General features: G+C 47.4%; 2 protein-coding genes across 3 annotated transcripts; both read left to right on the forward strand.

The window, feature by feature from the left end:
- Positions 1-3,608: 3,608 nt before the first annotated feature.
- Positions 3,609-9,732, forward strand: LOC130130578 (5,6-dihydroxyindole-2-carboxylic acid oxidase-like). 2 transcript variants are annotated; one of them, XM_056300301.1, is made up of 8 exons: positions 3,609-3,966; positions 4,882-5,204; positions 6,546-6,750; positions 7,078-7,245; positions 8,025-8,204; positions 8,405-8,413; positions 8,461-8,601; positions 9,545-9,732. In XM_056300301.1, the coding sequence occupies exons 1-8, from the start codon at positions 3,609-3,611 to the stop codon at positions 9,730-9,732; spliced, it is 1,572 nt and encodes a 523-aa protein (XP_056156276.1). The 2 variants fall into 2 exon arrangements, with proteins under 2 accessions (XP_056156276.1, XP_056156275.1); XM_056300300.1 differs by lacking the exon at positions 8,405-8,413 and having other exon boundaries at positions 8,455-8,601.
- A 2,022-nt stretch (positions 9,733-11,754) lies between these two features.
- Positions 11,755-16,712, forward strand: LOC130130579 (leucine rich adaptor protein 1-like). The gene is made up of 2 exons (XM_056300302.1): positions 11,755-12,354; positions 15,142-16,712. Exons 1-2 carry the CDS (start codon positions 12,151-12,153, stop codon positions 15,529-15,531), a joined length of 594 nt encoding a protein of 197 aa, XP_056156277.1. The 5' UTR covers positions 11,755-12,150; the 3' UTR covers positions 15,532-16,712.
- Positions 16,713-17,059: the final 347 nt, after the last annotated feature.

Raw genomic sequence — 17,059 nt, forward strand, 5'->3', positions numbered from 1 at the left:
TGGTCTCCATCATTCATAAATGGAAGAAGTTTGGATCCACCAGGACTCTTCCTACAGCTGGCCGCCCAGCCAAACTGAGCAATCGGGGTAGAAGGGCCATGGTCAGGGAGGTGACCAAGAACCCGATGGTCACTCTGACAGAGCTCCAGCGTTCCTCTGTGGAGATGGGAGAACCTTCCAGAAGGACAACCATCTCTGCAGCACTCCACCAATCAGGCCTCTATGGTAGAGTGGCCAGACGGAAGCCTCTGCTCAGTAAAAGACACATGACAGCCCACTTGGAGTTTGCCAGAAAGCACCTAAAGGACTCTCAGACCATGAGAAACAAGATTCTCTGGTCTGATGAAACCAAGATTGAACTCTTTGGCCTGAATGCCAAACGTCATGTCTGGAGGAAACCAGGCACCTCTCATCACCTTGCTAATACCATCCCTACAGTGAAGCATGGTGGTGGCAGCATCATGCTGTGGGGATGTTCTTCAGCAGCAGGAACTGGGAGACTAGTCAGGATCGAGGGAAAGATGAATGGAGCAAAGTACAGAGAGATCCTTGATGAAAACCTGCTCCAGAGCACTCAGGACCTCAGACTGGGGCGAAGGTTTACCTTACAACATGACAACGACCCTAAGCACACAGCCAAGACAACGAAGGAGTGGCTTCGGGACAAGTCTGTGAATGTCCTTGAGTGGCCCAGCCAGAGCCCAGACTTGAACCCCATTGAACATCTCTGGAAAGACCTGAAAATAGCTGTGCAGCGACGCTCCCCATCTAACCTTACAGAGCTCGAGAGGATCTGCAGAGAAGAATGGGAGAAATACCCCAAATATAGGTGTGCCAAGCTTGTAGCTTCATACCCAAGAAGACTTGAGGCTGTAATCGCTGCCAAGGGTGCCTCAACCAAGTACTGAGTAAAGGGTGTGAATACTTATGTACATGCAATATTTCAGTTTTTTATTTTTAATAAATTTGCAAAAATTTCTACAAAACCTTTCTCGCTTTGTCATTATAGGGTATTGTATGTAGATTGATGAGGAAAAAAGGAATGTAATCCATTTTGGAATAAGGCTGTAACATAACAAAATGTGGGGAAAGTGAAGGGGTGTGAATACTTTCTGGATGCACTGTGTGTATATATATATATATATATATATATATATATATATATATATATATATATATCAACTATATGTTGATATTCCGTTCCTGTTGAGCACTCACAACACCATTGACGGTTTCGGAAAAAAATGCTATATATATATATATATGTATATATGATAGATAGATGTGTGTGTGTGTGTGTGTGTGTGTGTGTGTGTGTGTGTGTGTGGAAGGAAGAAAAGAGGAAAAATACATCTTTCTTTCCTGCATGTTTTCATCTGAAGAGCCTCACACATAGTTAAGTCAAACTGCATTCATGAAATTCCCACTCAGATCCCATAGAAATACTCTGCAGACATGAATATCAGCCTGTTGATGGGTTTTATATTACCGGCAAGCATAGCATCCTATCAGTGCAGTCAATCATTCTCTCATACAAGTCAAATGTGTACAGAACACACAGTATACTCAAACATGTCATCTTATTGGAAGGATCACCAAATAGTGATGCCCCCTGCCCGCCCGGCTACACCCATATCCTATTGAATAGGCACACTGTTGTCATTTTCCGCTTTGGGTTTGTTATTATTGTTATTTCCACTTCTTACATCCATTTATAATCTCATTGGTTACACTAAGAGCTATGTGAGTAACCCACCAAGTTGAATGTCTTGTGCAAACTTTCTCTTCTGATAAGAGTGGGCTGCGTCCCCCACTGCTCATGTGCTGCAGAGCAGCCCTGATGACCCCACGGTGTGGAGGCCCTGGAGGTGTTTCAGGACTCATGAGGAGGAAGGAGGAGTCAGAGGGGGCAGGGAATGTGAATGTGAATGGGGGACATGGTTGAGATAGACTATCAAATGACTTGGAACTATGAGCCATGAAATATGATTGGGAGGCGATCCATGAATCCTTGCATTGTCAATAACTGAAACTCCCTTTGTTGACCATCACTTGTTAACATGCAGACTCACAGAATGTCAAGCGGCTCTCTAATGTGAAGTTACGGCACGGCAGCTAGACTGCACAAACACTAATAAGCTGTGTGAAATACTGTTTGGCTGACTGATTATAAGCAACCAACGGCAGTAAAACTGTCAAAGCATCCCACACACCGGCAGTAGAAAGCAAAGAACCGAGTCTTGCATCGTACACTTAAGCTGCGGTGTGCCGATGTGAAAATCAAGCAAAACCACAACCAGCCAGTGTGCCACAAGCCAAATCACATCCCCGCAAATTGATTTCCATACAGTGATAGAGGCATGTTAAAAGGTTCCAACCCATGTAACTCACTCATTCATTCACTCATTCACTCACTCATTCACTCATTCATTCATTCGTTTGTTTTCCAAGCTGTTTATCCTAATTAGGGTGGCGGGGTGCTGGAGCCTATCCCAGCACTCATTGGTAGGAAGGCGGGGAACACCCTGGACAGGTCACCAGTCCATCACAGACACACAGTCACACCTAGAGGCAGCCGAGTATCTCTGATTCACCTGACTCACATGTCTCAGGACCCCTGAACTGAAGACAAAATATAGGCCATCTATCTATCTATCTATCTATCTATCTATCTATCTATCTATCTATCTATCTATCTATCTATCTATCTATCTATCTATCTATCTATCTATCTATCTATCTATCTATCTATCTGTCTGTCTATCTATTGTTCCATTGTGGTTCTTTTAAATCTCTTCTTAAAGCTCACTTTTTTAAAAATTTGCTTTTTTTTTAATCCAGCGTTGTTGTTTTTTTACGTTGTGTTTTCTAAAATGCTTGACAGATAACATTGTCAGTACAGTTATCATGTCCAGGGTGTCTCCCCGCCTGCCGCCCAGTGACTGCTGGGATAGGCTCCAGCAACCCCGCGACCCTGAGAGCAGGATAAGCGGTTCAGATAATGGATGGATGGATATTCAAAGAGTCGGGCTCGAGGATGCGTTCAAATGCAAGACAGACCGGAAACAGAACTGCAGCGCGACTCTGTCAAGCGCTTTATTCTGAAAACAACGGAGGAACCTCCAGAGCAATATCAGACCCTAACTGTCTGCAAGAATATCAGCGTGGATGACTGATTTGCACCTAAGCCCCTCTCTCCTATTCCTATTATTCCTATTCCGGTCGGAAATGTGATGGGATGGGATCACGCGGGAGGAGGCCAAAAAATCTGGGCAGGGCCAACAATCTGGGCAGTCACGCGCTAATCCGGTATTTAAAGTGGCGGTTCAATGGGACGACTCAGAGTAAAAGTAAAGGGGCCCAGCACCGGCACAGCTTCGGCACAGGGGAAAGCACATATACCGGAGTGATGTACTGTCTATGTGGAAACGGACTTGTTTAAGGGCACAATTTGTGCAGGGATGGACATTTTGGAGCTGGCACAGTAGATAGAGAGACAGAGAGAAAGAGAGAGAGAAAGACACAGACGGACAGACAGACAGAGAGACAGACAGAGAGACAGAGTTCAACCCGAGTGGACTTGTGCGTCGTCTGCTGTCGGGGTCGTGATGTGGAGTCGGTGCGTCGCGCTGGCGCTGCTGTGCGTCGCCACCGCGCGCGCCCAGTTCCCGCGCGAGTGCGTGACCGCATCGGGGCTCGCGAGCGGCGTGTGCTGCCCGTCGCCGCGCGGCCTGGGCGATGACCCGTGCGGCGCCAGATCGGGACGCGGCGGGTGCGTGGTCGTGTCGGTGGACGCACGCCGGCACGGGCCCCAGTACCCGCACGACGGACGGGACGATCGCGAGCGGTGGCCCGCGCGCTTCTTCGTCCGCTCGTGCCGGTGCAACGGCAACTTCAGTGGGCACGACTGCGGCCGGTGCGCGCACGGGCGGACTGGAGCGAACTGCGATCAGCGCGTGCCCGTGGGTGAGTGGTCCACTGCTAGACGCATTGTTGTTGTTATAATTAATAGTCGTCATAATAGTTAAATGGTAAATGCATTATTATTATTTGTAAAGTGGGCTGCATTTATAAAGCACTTTTCTTGCTGCAGCAGCCACTCAAAGCGCTTCACAGTAAATTATTGTCGCGCGCGCGCGCGCGCGCACCCACACACAGATGGCGGTGTTTACCATGCAAGGTAACAACCGGCTCTTCGGGGGCAGTTAGGGGTCAGGGGTCTTGCTCAACGACACCTATTTGGCAGGAGGGGCCGAGGATTGAACCGGCAACACTGAAGTTACCAGACGTCCTGCTCCAGCTCCTGAGCCACTGTGGCCCACAACGCTAACGTTGATGCTTAAAGAGGGAAAATGGACGGAGACATGCAGGGGAAGGGAAAGTGTCGACGTCAGAGATGGAAATTAACGAGGTTAAATAAGGTTAAAACCTTGCGGGTTAAAACCTTGCGTCAGGACGCTAGTAGCTGTTAAAGTAAGGGGCGCACATGTTACAAACAACTTCTCCAAAAGTTGCTGCTGAAGCTTTCGATCGGATAAGAAGAGACATGGGGGGTTGTGTGTTGTTTTGACTGTGAAATAACACAAGCCTAAACTGGACAAGTTCTCTGCATTTAAGTTCCCTTAGGAACAACAAATGTGCTGCAGTGTAGTTTAGGATACCCCTTTTAGAATACTTTCAAATACTCCTAATCTAAAAAGTGGGCTAATTTAGCACCAAACAGTAGTAGTATAATTATAAACTTATGCTCAAGTATATTGACATGAATAGATTGGTGATAACTGAAAATGTTTCAAGTTCAAGTGATGTGACAGCCAGCCAGTATGACCTCGGCAGACACGAGCAGCTCCGCTAATCCCATTTTCCCCATAATCCCGGCAGTGAGGAGGAACGTGATGCTGCTGAGCGCGGCTGAGAAGAGGGCCTTCCTCAACGCGCTGGATCAGGCCAAACGCACCGTGCACCCGGACCTGGTCATCGCGACACGGCGCTACGCAGAGGTCTTTGGGCCCGATGGAAACACCATGCAGTTTGAAAACATCTCCATCTACAACTACTTTGTGTGGTCCCACTACTACTCCACCAGTAAGACCTTTCTGGGCGCTGGGCAGCCGAGTTTTGGAGGAGTGGACTTCTCCCACGAGGGGCCTGGTTTCGTGACCTGGCACAGATACCACCTGCTTCAGCTGGAACGCGACATGCAGGTTGGATGTACAAACACACACCACATCACCCTACGCTTGTGGGGACCCCTCATTGACTGCATTCATTCCCCAGCCCTTAACCCTAACCTTAACCATCATAACTACATGGCTAACCTTAACCCTTCCCCTAATCTAATCCCAATTCTAACCTTAAACCTAAACCCAGAGTCTAACCCTAAAATAGAGGGGTGAGGACCGCTCAACATAGTATGAAGAGACGTCCTCACTCTTGTGATTCAGAACTCACAAGTGGTCCCCACAAATATAGCCGAACAAGAATGTACACACACACACACACACACACACACACACACACACACACACACACACACACACACACACACACAGACTCGACAGAATATCCATGTTTCAATCATGAAAATGTTGAGTTGAAGCAATTTACACAAAACTTCATTTATCACATTCAAAGTGATATTATAGGCTGTTAAGTATGTAATGGTCTGAGCACTGATTTCATAGCCCGTCAGCCAGTGTTTCACTCTCTTGTACCAAAAGGTTGCCTATTGCATTTAAAGGGCATGATAATCCTCAAAGTTTTCTATGCATGAGCTGGTTTTCGTCCCATAAAACGGCTGAATTTGGATTAGGCGACTGTAAATCGGTTCAGGTTGGTAAATTTGATATCGAGTTAGAACAAAAGAAAATGTAGATAAAGGAAGGAAGAAGTCATTAGATGAGCAACTTGAAGCTCTATAACTCCCACTTTCTGATCATTAATATAACACTAACCTCGGCTGAACTCTTGACACTCGTTTCATGAAGCAACTGAAGCCTTGTTCACTTTACGTCACAGGTTTACAACCTCACCTCTCTTGCAGAGACGACTGTTGGTGTTCATTTTTTCAATCGCATTTTATTTTGTTCTTTTTGGGGGGGGTTTCCCCTTTTTCCCCCCAGTTTTACCCCACTCTTCCAGGCCATCCTGGTCGCTGCTCCACCCCCTCTGCCGATCCGGGGAGGGCTGCGGACTACCACATGCCTCCTCCGATACATGTGGAGTCGCCAGCCGCTTCTTTTCACCTGACAGTGAGGAGTTTCACCGGGGGGACGTAGCATGTGGGAGGATCACGCTATTCCCCCCAGTCCCCCCCCGAACAGGTGCCCCGACCGACCAGAGGAGATGCTAGTGCAGCGACCAGGACGCATACCCACATCTGGCTTCCCACCTGCAGACACGGCCAATGGTGTCCGTAGGGACGCCCGACCAAGTCGGAGGTAACACGGGGATTCGAACCGGCGATCCCCGTGTTGGCAGGCAACTGAATAGACCGCTATGCTACCCGAGTGCCCTTATTTTACTCTTTGTTTTATGTAAACCAGGACATGCTGCAAGACCCATCATTTGCCTTGCCCTACTGGAACTTCGCCATCGGTGGCAGCACATGTGACATCTGCACCGACGACCTGATGGGAGCCCGGAGCAGCTTTGACATGAACAGCCTGAGCCCCAACTCCATCTTCTCCCAGTGGAGGATCGTCTGTGAAAACGTGGAAGACTATGACACCATGGGCACCATCTGCAACAGTAAGTCGTATTCCTCCATGAAGCCCCCAACACCAGGCTGACATAAACCTGGAGTATTGAACACGTTCTCACCTTCTTCTTTTTTTTTCTGGCTCTGCTGCCAAATGTCTTGTGCATACTACAAAAATAATCCTTGTGAGAGGGGTGTAAAAGAGGTAAATTGATGTTAACACAATCACACACCTACTTAACTAATCGCATTACAGAAGACGTTTGTCCTGCAAATCCAAAGCAACGTGCAGAGACTTCTATGTTGACTTTACCAACAGTATTACCTCCAGTAATCCAGTCATCGTTCCTGGATGGCCTTCCCCTTTCTCCCCTCAGGTACGGAAACCTCTGTCATCAGCAGGAACCCGGCAGGAAATGTCAACAGGCCCATGGTCCAGCGTCTCCCCGAGCCCCGGGACGTGGCCGACTGTCTGCAGGTTAACGCTTTCGACACGCCCCCTTACTACTCCACCTCCTCCCAAAGCTTCAGGAACACCATTGAAGGTATATGTGTGTGTGTGTGTGTGTGTGTGTGTGTGTGTGAATTCGATGAATAAAGCAAACTTGGAAAGAGATCACCCTTCCCCCCCCTCCTTTTTTTTTCTCTCCCCCCAATTGCATCTGGCCAATTACCCCACTCTTCCGAGCTGTCCCGGTTGCTGCTCCCCCCCTCTGCCAATCCGGGGAGGGCTGCAGACTACCACATGCCTCCTCCGACACATGTGGAGTCGCCAGCCGCTTCTTTTCACCTGACAGTGAGGAGTTTCGCCAGGGGGACGTAGTGTGTGGGAGGATCACGTTATTCCCCCCCGAACAGGCACCCCAACTGATCAGAGGAGGCGCTAGTACAGTGACCAGGATACATACCCACCCACAGACACGGCCAATCTTGTCTGTAGGGACGTCTGACCAAGCTGAAGGTAATACGGGGATTTGAACCAGCGATCCCGGTGTTGGTAGGCAACGGAATAGACCGCCATGCTACCTGTATGCCCCCAAGATCACCTTTTAAGAGTTTTATTATGCATGAAGTGGTCGTTCATGTAGGTAGAGTATAGTCAAAACCCATATTGTAACTACAGGGAAGTGTTGTAATAGCAGTCACAGAGACACACATACACACACACACACACACACACACACACAGATTTCACTATAATAAGTGAGATGACAGGTACCGCCTGTGTCTGAGTAGACCACCAGGGTATTGCATGCTGTCTGTCTGACACGTCCATATAATTTTTCTGTATTTTCTCATCATGCCTTGTTGCACTGTATCGTAGGCTACAGCGCCCCCCAGGGGAACTACGACCCCGCGGTGAGGAGCCTGCACAACCTGGCCCATCTCTTCTTGAACGGGACAGGAGGGCAGACTCACCTGTCCCCCAACGACCCCATCTTTGTCCTGATCCACACCTACACCGACGCCATCTTTGACGAGTGGCTGCGGAGACACACCCTGGGTAACTGCATTCAACATGTCGGCCATTCATTTTAATTTTGACACCCATTTAGCTCTCTCATAGACTTTGACAAATCCTCACCAGGCATGTATCAGACAGTAACAATCACCACAACATTTAGTAATAACAATAGCAATATTAGGATTAACGCAGACAATAATAATGTAACTGCTTATAACTGTTAATATATGACCACACAGCTACTACTGGTTGTCAGTATGTTAACTTAAAGTCACCAAATGCCTTGCAGATTCAGCCATGTACCCAGAAGAAAATGCCCCTATTGGTCACAACAGGGCTTACAACATGGTGCCTTTCTGGCCCCCGGTGACTAATGCTGAGATGTTTTTGACTGCCCCGGAGAACCTCGGCTACTCCTATGAGGCTGAATGGCCAGGTATGAACACTGCATTGTGTTTGACTATGTAATCTAAATCTAGTGGGTCAGTTTCTTAGATGGCCAGTCTCACATTGTTACAACTTTCTTTGCAGACTGCAAATCTTACTTACAGTTAATCATAGTGTAAGTACATCTTAGTAAATTGTTAAATCAAGTTATAGTTCAAATCTGGTATTCATAATTAAACAGCCTGAACACAGCCTCTAACTATACAGCAGTGCAGTTTCTTTATTCACTAATAGAGCGGCCCTGCTGTCACTTTGTAGGACACAGTTAGCTGAAAAATGGCAGATGGTTCATATGCAAAAATCCCCATTATATTTTCCTATTTGGAAAAACTAAACGGCCCCAAATTAAGTGTCAAACGGGGTTAAGTTGCCGACCAATTTTGTTCTGCAACTCAAATCCTGTCTTATTTATTAGCACTCTTTTGAATTTCGAGGCAGTAATTCCCCCACAAGAGCTATGTGGGTAATAAAATGGTTGACCAGCCGGGCCGCCCTATTGACATGTTACAGCTGGCATTGCTTTAGCAAAAGCTTCCCTGTAAATAAATGACTGTTTCAAAATTCAAATGCATGCTGTCAAAAGATAGCATTTAACTCACAGAAACAAAAATCCGTTGGTTACTTTCCCCCGTGCCAATCACAGATCTTATAATAAGAGATGACTGTTGTTTTCAATGGAAAAATAAAATAGAGGTTTGGGACCGTGAACCACCCGTCATCTTGTGGTTGTTCTGTTACTACAAAATGACCTCAGAAAGGGCCCCCTCAGTGATTCAAACCAAACGTATTCACCGTGTCTGTGCTAAAGCTATGGGAGCAAACGTTAACCCTGTGAAAAATGGAAAAAAAAAAAAAGACAACAAAAACATCTTCTGTGTTGGGTCACATAATTTGCATTTCACATTCTCGTAATTCATGTGCTACCTTCCCAGGTCAACCTTTCACTCTGACTGAGATCACCACGATGGTGATCGTCGTGGCCCTCGTGGCCGTGGCCGTCATCTTCGCTGCCACTACGTGCACGATGCGTGCCAGGTCTCGCAAGACGGAGGGCCACCAGCCTCTGCTCGGAGACGAGTACCAACGCTACGATGATGAAAAGAGCCAGTCTGTGGTCTAGGACAGGCGCACCAACACCAATCTTTTGCCAAGTTTGCCCCCCCCCCCGCTGTTTTCTTATTTACGTACTGAGGTGCAGCTATGCAATTTGTTCAGAGTCCCAATCTTGCATATCCGACCGTGAACGTAACATATTGCACATAAAACCTTAAGTACGAGAAGGAGCCGAAAGAAGAAGAATCTTTCTGGTGCATTCCTAACCCACTACGGCTCAATATAAATTAACACGTTGATTAACGGTGTGAACCAATTATTCAGTTTCAAGTTATATTGAAATCTTGCAAGTCTGTGACATGCCACACTCTTCTTCCAAGAGCTTGGTTCACCAGACGGTTAAGTGTTTTACTAATACGATGAAATGAGTAAACCAAACCTTGTGTTGCGGTGGGATGATGAGATTTTTCTCAGTTATGATTTCTTTTTTCTTTTTCCTGGGTAAATCGGTGATGACAACAGGTTTTGTTGGTACTTCAAGGGTACGTCTTTAATTGCCCAGAGAAAATCAACTAGCTTGCTCGCACACAGGACTAAAAACAGAGCCCATCAATACCCGCCCCCCTCTCTCTCTCCCTCCTGTCCTGTCCTCTCCAGCTCGCTCAATACTTGCTCACTGTCCCAGTACATAAAAGCACGAAACGTGTGTGGGCAGTGTCTTTCTCTGTCGTTTGTTGTGGACCTTGTTGTTTTTCTTAACATAAATTGTGACTAATCTGAAAAGAGGACGTCTCCCTTCTAGCGTGTCATAAGTTATGTCAGTCACTTTGAAAAGCTGTCCAGTTGAATTGAACGCAAGCGCGTTCGGTTGTGAGGTGATAGTTGTGCCACAGGTGGCGCTATACTCCTATACTCTGTTTTCAATTGGGGCCTTAGCATGACTTTGACCCGTTTGAAAGTGAATTGTCGGACATCGCATGGTATCCAAGCCTTGTGGGCAGTTATATGACGCGTTTGCCTCCGAGCTGTCCTTGATCGTCTGCCGGGTTGTTGCCCTTCCCACTTCCGCAGTACTGAAGTCCTTGAAGTCAGACTCTGACCGGAAGTCAGTGTGACGTATATTTGCAAACGTATTTAAAAGTCTCAATAAATGCAGCGATTCGCAACGTGGTGACGAACGTAAACGTACAATTTCAGATTCTTGATTTTAAAAAAATCCTGTTTGTGTGTTTTTGTACGTGACATTATTTCAGATGAAACGTCTTTCTGGAGAAGTGAGTCGTAATATCCACAAGGGGGCGCATTTGTGCAATCACTGGAACGGCTCGTATCCCAGAGGACGGCTGCATCCATTTAATGGAATATAAAGTAAATTATTTGCCTTGTTTTCATGTATTTAGGGAGAAAATGTCTTCCCTGGTCCTGTAGTATCTTCTTTTTTATTTCAATAAACGAAAAAAGTGTCAAACCTATCCACGATGACTCCGAAGGAGAAATAATCTTGCAGACGTCTGCAGTGTTTTCTGACTTCCTCAACTCGTGATTGACTTGAAATCTTACCACTATCAAACTCAACTGGGCTGCATTGTTAGCCTTTGCTTTGGTTTGTGGTAGCCTCTGTCAAGGAGTTGGCAATGCAATCCAAATGTTGGCCTAAATGTACATTAAAAACATGGATTAAACTTCGTTTCACTGAATGCGTTCATGCATCCATTCATCTAATACAACGGTGCAAATGTTGGTGCTCAGTGACATGCAAAAAAAAATCATTTTATCGATCAATCGATCGATATGGCATATTAAAATGCTATGCAGGCCTAGATAAAAGTGCACGGATGAAGTACACAGTTAACAGTAAGTAAGTAAAAAAATAGTGAGTAGATATGAATAAGCTATGGCACACTGTGTACATTAAAACGTAACGCAACAAGCTTTACAGTGCACATATAGAAAAGGAAGTGACCAGACAGACAGCATTGATAAATAAAGGCTCTTTTTTTTTACCTGATTTTATTTTGAAAAATTGAGCAAAAAGAGTCCGCGCAACTTTTGAAATGAGTGCACCCAGCTTTAAAGTCCGGGTCTCTCACCTGTCCGGGGTGTTGAATTTCAGGGCAGCTCCATGTGGGCTGGGTCTAAAACAGCAAAGCACGCTGTCATCGAACCGCCTGTCCCGTCTGCACATTTAATGGGAGGGCGATGGGAGGAAGGCCCGAGAGTTCAGCTCAGTGCAGCAGTTGCATGTCTAACCTGCCTGCTGCTACCTGCTGCTGCTGCTGCTGTCTCGGCTCTCGGCCCGGCTGCCAAGCGCTGCGGCCCACGTGTGCCGCGTCTGCAGGCGCGACTACTTGACTCGCTCCTCGGCCCGCTTTGAATCCGCGCGTCTCTGGATACTCCTCGGCTCAGCCCATCAAGTCCAGTTGTTTCGAGGGGTCCAGAGCCTCGTGATCCGCCGCACCGGGTTAAACCTCCTCTCGTCTCTGCTATGGAGGAAGACGGCGCTCTGCCCGACTTTAAGGACATAGAGACCAAGTTGGGTCGCAAAGTGCCCGACAGTCTCGTCCGGTCCCTGGCGGTGGGGGGCAAACACGAGGAGAAGCCGACCGGGCCTCATTTCGCAAAGAGCCGTGCGAACTGCGGCGATCTGAAACGACTGGAGAGCAAGCTGTTGTTTTTGAAACAAGAAATGGTGAGTTGTGTGTCTCTGCTTCCCCCCCCCCCCCCGCCGCCTCTTTGTCATATACAGCTCCAGACGCTTCCAACGCCGGTCTCCAGATCCACCAAATCTGCCCCTGCATGCACAAGCCAGAGAAATAATGACAGAGACGCCTTGCTTATGTTTGTTTCCAACTTTCTATTTAAAGTCCAACCACCACTCATTTCCAAGTCCTCACACAAGTGAGGTCTCACGCACGCACACACACACACACACACACACACACACACACACACACACACACAGTGCTTGTGAGGAGAGCTGCTCTCTACATCATCCCCATGTGTGCCACCGCTTTTAACGTCCACGCTGTGCAAAAGTTGCTTTCTTGCATGCACAAGACCGTATTACTCAAATCAGTGGTTGAGTTTAAAGTAGGAAAAAAAATGAAATTATATTCGCAGACATCTGCTGGAGTTATTGCTGGCAGCCTTGCAAAGCTTGCCTATAGGTATAGGGCAGTGCTTAAACCCAGTGCAACGCAGGTCCTTATCACAGCTTGGTGTTAAACGTCATCATGCCGGGTGATAAGTGACGTGCTTCATCCTCTTGGAGAGCACTGTCAAACCACCCAGTTGGTGAGGAGTCAATTCACACCTGTTCGCCAGGGCAGTTATCAGTTGAATGTCTTCCTCTGTCTGTGAGCCAATCACACTATGAAGACTCCTCTCTCATCTTCTCTAATCCGTGTGTATGCACCTTAACGTCGTCATCATCGTCATCACCGCGCATCGTTATTATTCCTGTGCACACAGACGCCTCACATGAGGTCCCAGAGTTGCAGCAAATCCCTCCTTTAAGATCATCAATGCTATTAGCATCCCCCGACAGATGGCCAAGTTGACCGAGTTTTTCCTGTGGGCTAAAGTTGGGCTGTGTCACGGCCGCGATGACCGGCTGGCCAAGCGGGGGAATACCGCAAGCATGAGGAAGGCCTTTGTGTTGCCATGCTGAATCTAAAGAGAGAGATGTGTGTGTGTGTGTGTGTGTGTGTGTGTGTGTGTGTGTGTGTGTGTGTGTGTGTGTGTGTGTGTGTGTGTGTGTGTGTGTGTGTGTGTGTGTGTGTGTGTGTGTGTGTGTGTGAAGAATCTCCGAGACGAGGGCGCATTCGTGGCAGATGAATGCACGCTTGTCTTTGGACCAAATCAGTTTTGATTAGCCGGGCTATTTGCAATCGTACTCGGTCATACCCGCAAAGCTCCAATAGGAAGAAGAAGAAACTTTTATTTGTGTGCCACGTTTCAAAATAAGGTTATAAAGTGCTTCGCCAAAAGAAAAGAAAAAAAGATTAAATCAACAACAGAGTTCAAAATGTAAAAACAAAGGACACAAAATGTAAAAAAAAGAAGAATTCAAAATGAGATGGGGATGAAAGAGAGAATGAAATAATGAAGGAATAAAAGATACTGTGTGGGGGGGGGGGGCTGTTCCATATGCAAAGTAGGCCAGTGTTATTTCCGGTAGGTAATTCCACTGTGGGTCTCTCACTACCCGGCATTGTCGGTGTCTCGTTTAGGGCCGTCTTGGGCCCTTTGTGCGGCTGTCAGTCTTTCTTTTTTTTTTAATTACGACGTAATCTTTAATCCAATCAGACAGCTGTGATCTGGTGCTCCCCGTCCAGCCAGGCCCTCCGCTGCACATCCAGACCCGCCTCATATGGCACGCCGCGCGCGCTCTTACAGGTGGCCGACTGCAAGTGTTGACACTGCTTAGCGTGCTGTTTCTGCAGCGTTGATCATAACTGATTTGAGACCCAGATTATGAACCGACCTTTATGAGCTTCATAACGTAGATAAAACGCTTTCCTTTGTAAACTGACTACATGCAACAACAACAAAAAAAAAACAAAAAGAAAGAAAACAAAACTATGCAAAACCAATTAGCCGAACCCGTTTTATGATACCGGTCCCGTGGCACCTATCTAATTCATTTGAAAGAGCCAGTGTAAAAAAAATGTGCATAAGGGGGAAAGAGTATATCCACAAAGCAAACAGCCGGTATTATGGCTTAAACAGACACCGGTTACAACGCTGTCTCTCCCCCAGCGCTCTGTTTTATCAAGCCGGCTGTCTGGGACACTGGATCAGCCCCGCCAGCCTCCATCTGGCTTAATGTGTTTTGACTATAGGTTGGCTGTCGCTGCCGTCCATTTGCACATCTCGCTGTTGTGTGAGTAGCCAGAGGCGAGGCAGCTCTTTGGAACGACACCATAGGCTGACCATGTCCACTCACCCCAGCCCCCCTCTCCTCCCGTCAATGGTGTTCTTGTCATGGTGGGGGAGTTAAATCAATGGCCATACTGTGGACAGTAGCATATGATTTAGTGCCATGCAATCCATTCCCCAACCATGGCTGGGTATATATATATATATATATATATATATATATATAAAGAAAGTACAAGATACCAAAAGCTTTCCGGTGCCATTTTGTTATGTCTGGTTCGTCCTGAAGAATGTCTGACCATGAAAGCTGGGGGGAAAAAAGGCACACGATGTGCCGTCCAGGAGACTGGAATGAAAACTACTGTTTATCTCCTCTGTCCATTAAAGATAAAGTCCGTGATTTTCTATCCGCTCCTCCCTCTGGCACGGAGAACTATTAGCAAGGTGCAGCAGTCACTGTTATTTGTGCGCCGTCAGCTCGGCGGTAAACGGCTTGTAAAAATGGCGTCCTCAGCCAACGCGGGCACTGTAATGCGTTATAAACTGTCTCTGGTACGCCCTCTCTTGACATGAATGCTCTTGGTCCTACATACAGGCGCATCTGCGGGCCATCGACGTGAAGCTGATGCAGCAGCTAATGTCGATCAACGAGGGCATCGAGTCCATACGTTGGGTGATGGAAGAGAAAGGGGGCGTGGCCAGCCAAGAGGGCAGCTTGACGGGCAGCCTGTATAGCCTATCAGATAGCCAGGATGGCACCTCGCTACAGGGAAGCTTCACCAGTTTGAATGACGGGAACAGCGACGGGCTGGACGGTATATCCGTCGGAAGCTATCTGGACACGCTAGCCGAGGACCTCCCGGACCACCCCTCGCCCACGGACATCGAGCGTTTTGTGGATACAAATGTTATTGACGGTGATGCTTTCAGCAAATCGCCGCTGAAGCTCAGGGTGGAGTCGGATGAGTACTACTGCTTTGGATAACGAGTGATACGTTACATAAGATGCTGGCAACGCATCATGGTGTGGATATTTTGTGAAGAAATCTCCAAAACTTTTTTTTTATTTTTTTTGCTTTGAGAAATTGAAGCCACTGAAGATTCCCATTTGCTCCAAACTGTGTTAATGTGATCTCATACTGTCACCTAACCTAAGTGTGCTTTGTGAATGAGTCATGTTTACTTTGTACCTTGAAACCAAAGTCCTTATGTTGTGGATGTAACACGCCTCATCAAACCACCGGCACTTAACACCTAATGTATGAGAAAACAGGTCTTCCTGTTCTCTCAGATCTGAATCACGATGATTGGTGAAACGGGAAAAGACACTATGCACCGAAATGATACACATTGGTGCATTTTTATTAGAAGTACATTCTTGGTGTACTCCTGTAGCTCTGCAATTTACTTAACATAACTACATCATAGCTACACTGAGTGGCACAGTGGCGCAGTGGTTAGCGCGGTCGCCTCAGCAAGAAGGTCCTGGGTTCGAGCCCCGGGGTAATCCAACCTTGGGGGTCGTCCCGGGTCATCCTGTGTGGAGTTTGCATGTTCTCCCCATGTCTGCGTGGGTTTCCTCCGGGTGCTGCGGTTTCCTCCCACAGTCCAAAGACATGTAGGTCAGGTGAATCGGCCATACTAAATTGTCCCTAGGTGTGAATGTGATGGCCTGGCGGCCTGTCCAGGGTGTCTCCCTGCCTGCCATCCCATGACTGCTGGGATAGGCTCCAGCATCCCCGCGACCCTGAGTAAGGATAAGCGGTTTGGATAATGGATGAATGAATGAACTACATCATAACCTGAAAACACTTAAGGCAATAAAAGTGGCCATTTTAATGATGACGCAGCATCACCGACACGCCAATGCTGTAACGTAGAGATTGGTGCAAGTGGCGTGTTCCTTCCTCATGTGTTGCAAATCCCTTTTGAATCTTGTGCTGGGTCGGTCACAATCGATTCATTTTCGTGAAGGAGTAGATTAGGATTAGCCAGCCGTTTGGAAAATGAGATATTTCATGCCAAGTTGTGAGAGAAGCTTAACTTTTTCATGTGGCGAAATGATTTGTTGAAGTGTTACCACATCCAATTGCAATTCGCTTCCCCCGCCTGATAGTGACTCACATCCGTAGTTTGACTAAAGATATGCTTCAGTGAAGAATCTTGGTCAGTCTCATTTTAATCAGATAATTTGTTGGGCGTCTGGGTAGCGTAGCGGTCTATTCCGTTGCCTACCAACACGGGGATCGCCGGTTCGAATCCCTGTGTTACCTCCGGCTTGGTAGGGTGTCCCTGCAGACACAATTGGCCGTGTCTGCGGGTGGGAAGCCGGATGTGGATATGTGTCCTGGTCGCTGCATTAGTGCCTCCTCTGTTCGGTCGGGGCACCTGTTCGAGGGGGAGGGGGAACTGGGGGGAATAGCGTGATCCTCTTACGCACTACGTTCCCCTGGCGAAACTCCTCACTGTCAGGTGAAAAGAAGCAGCTGGTGACTCCACATGTATCGGAGGAG

Source organism: Lampris incognitus, chromosome 20 (assembly GCF_029633865.1).
Source record: "Lampris incognitus isolate fLamInc1 chromosome 20, fLamInc1.hap2, whole genome shotgun sequence".
Lineage (NCBI taxonomy): Eukaryota > Metazoa > Chordata > Actinopteri > Lampriformes > Lampridae > Lampris > Lampris incognitus.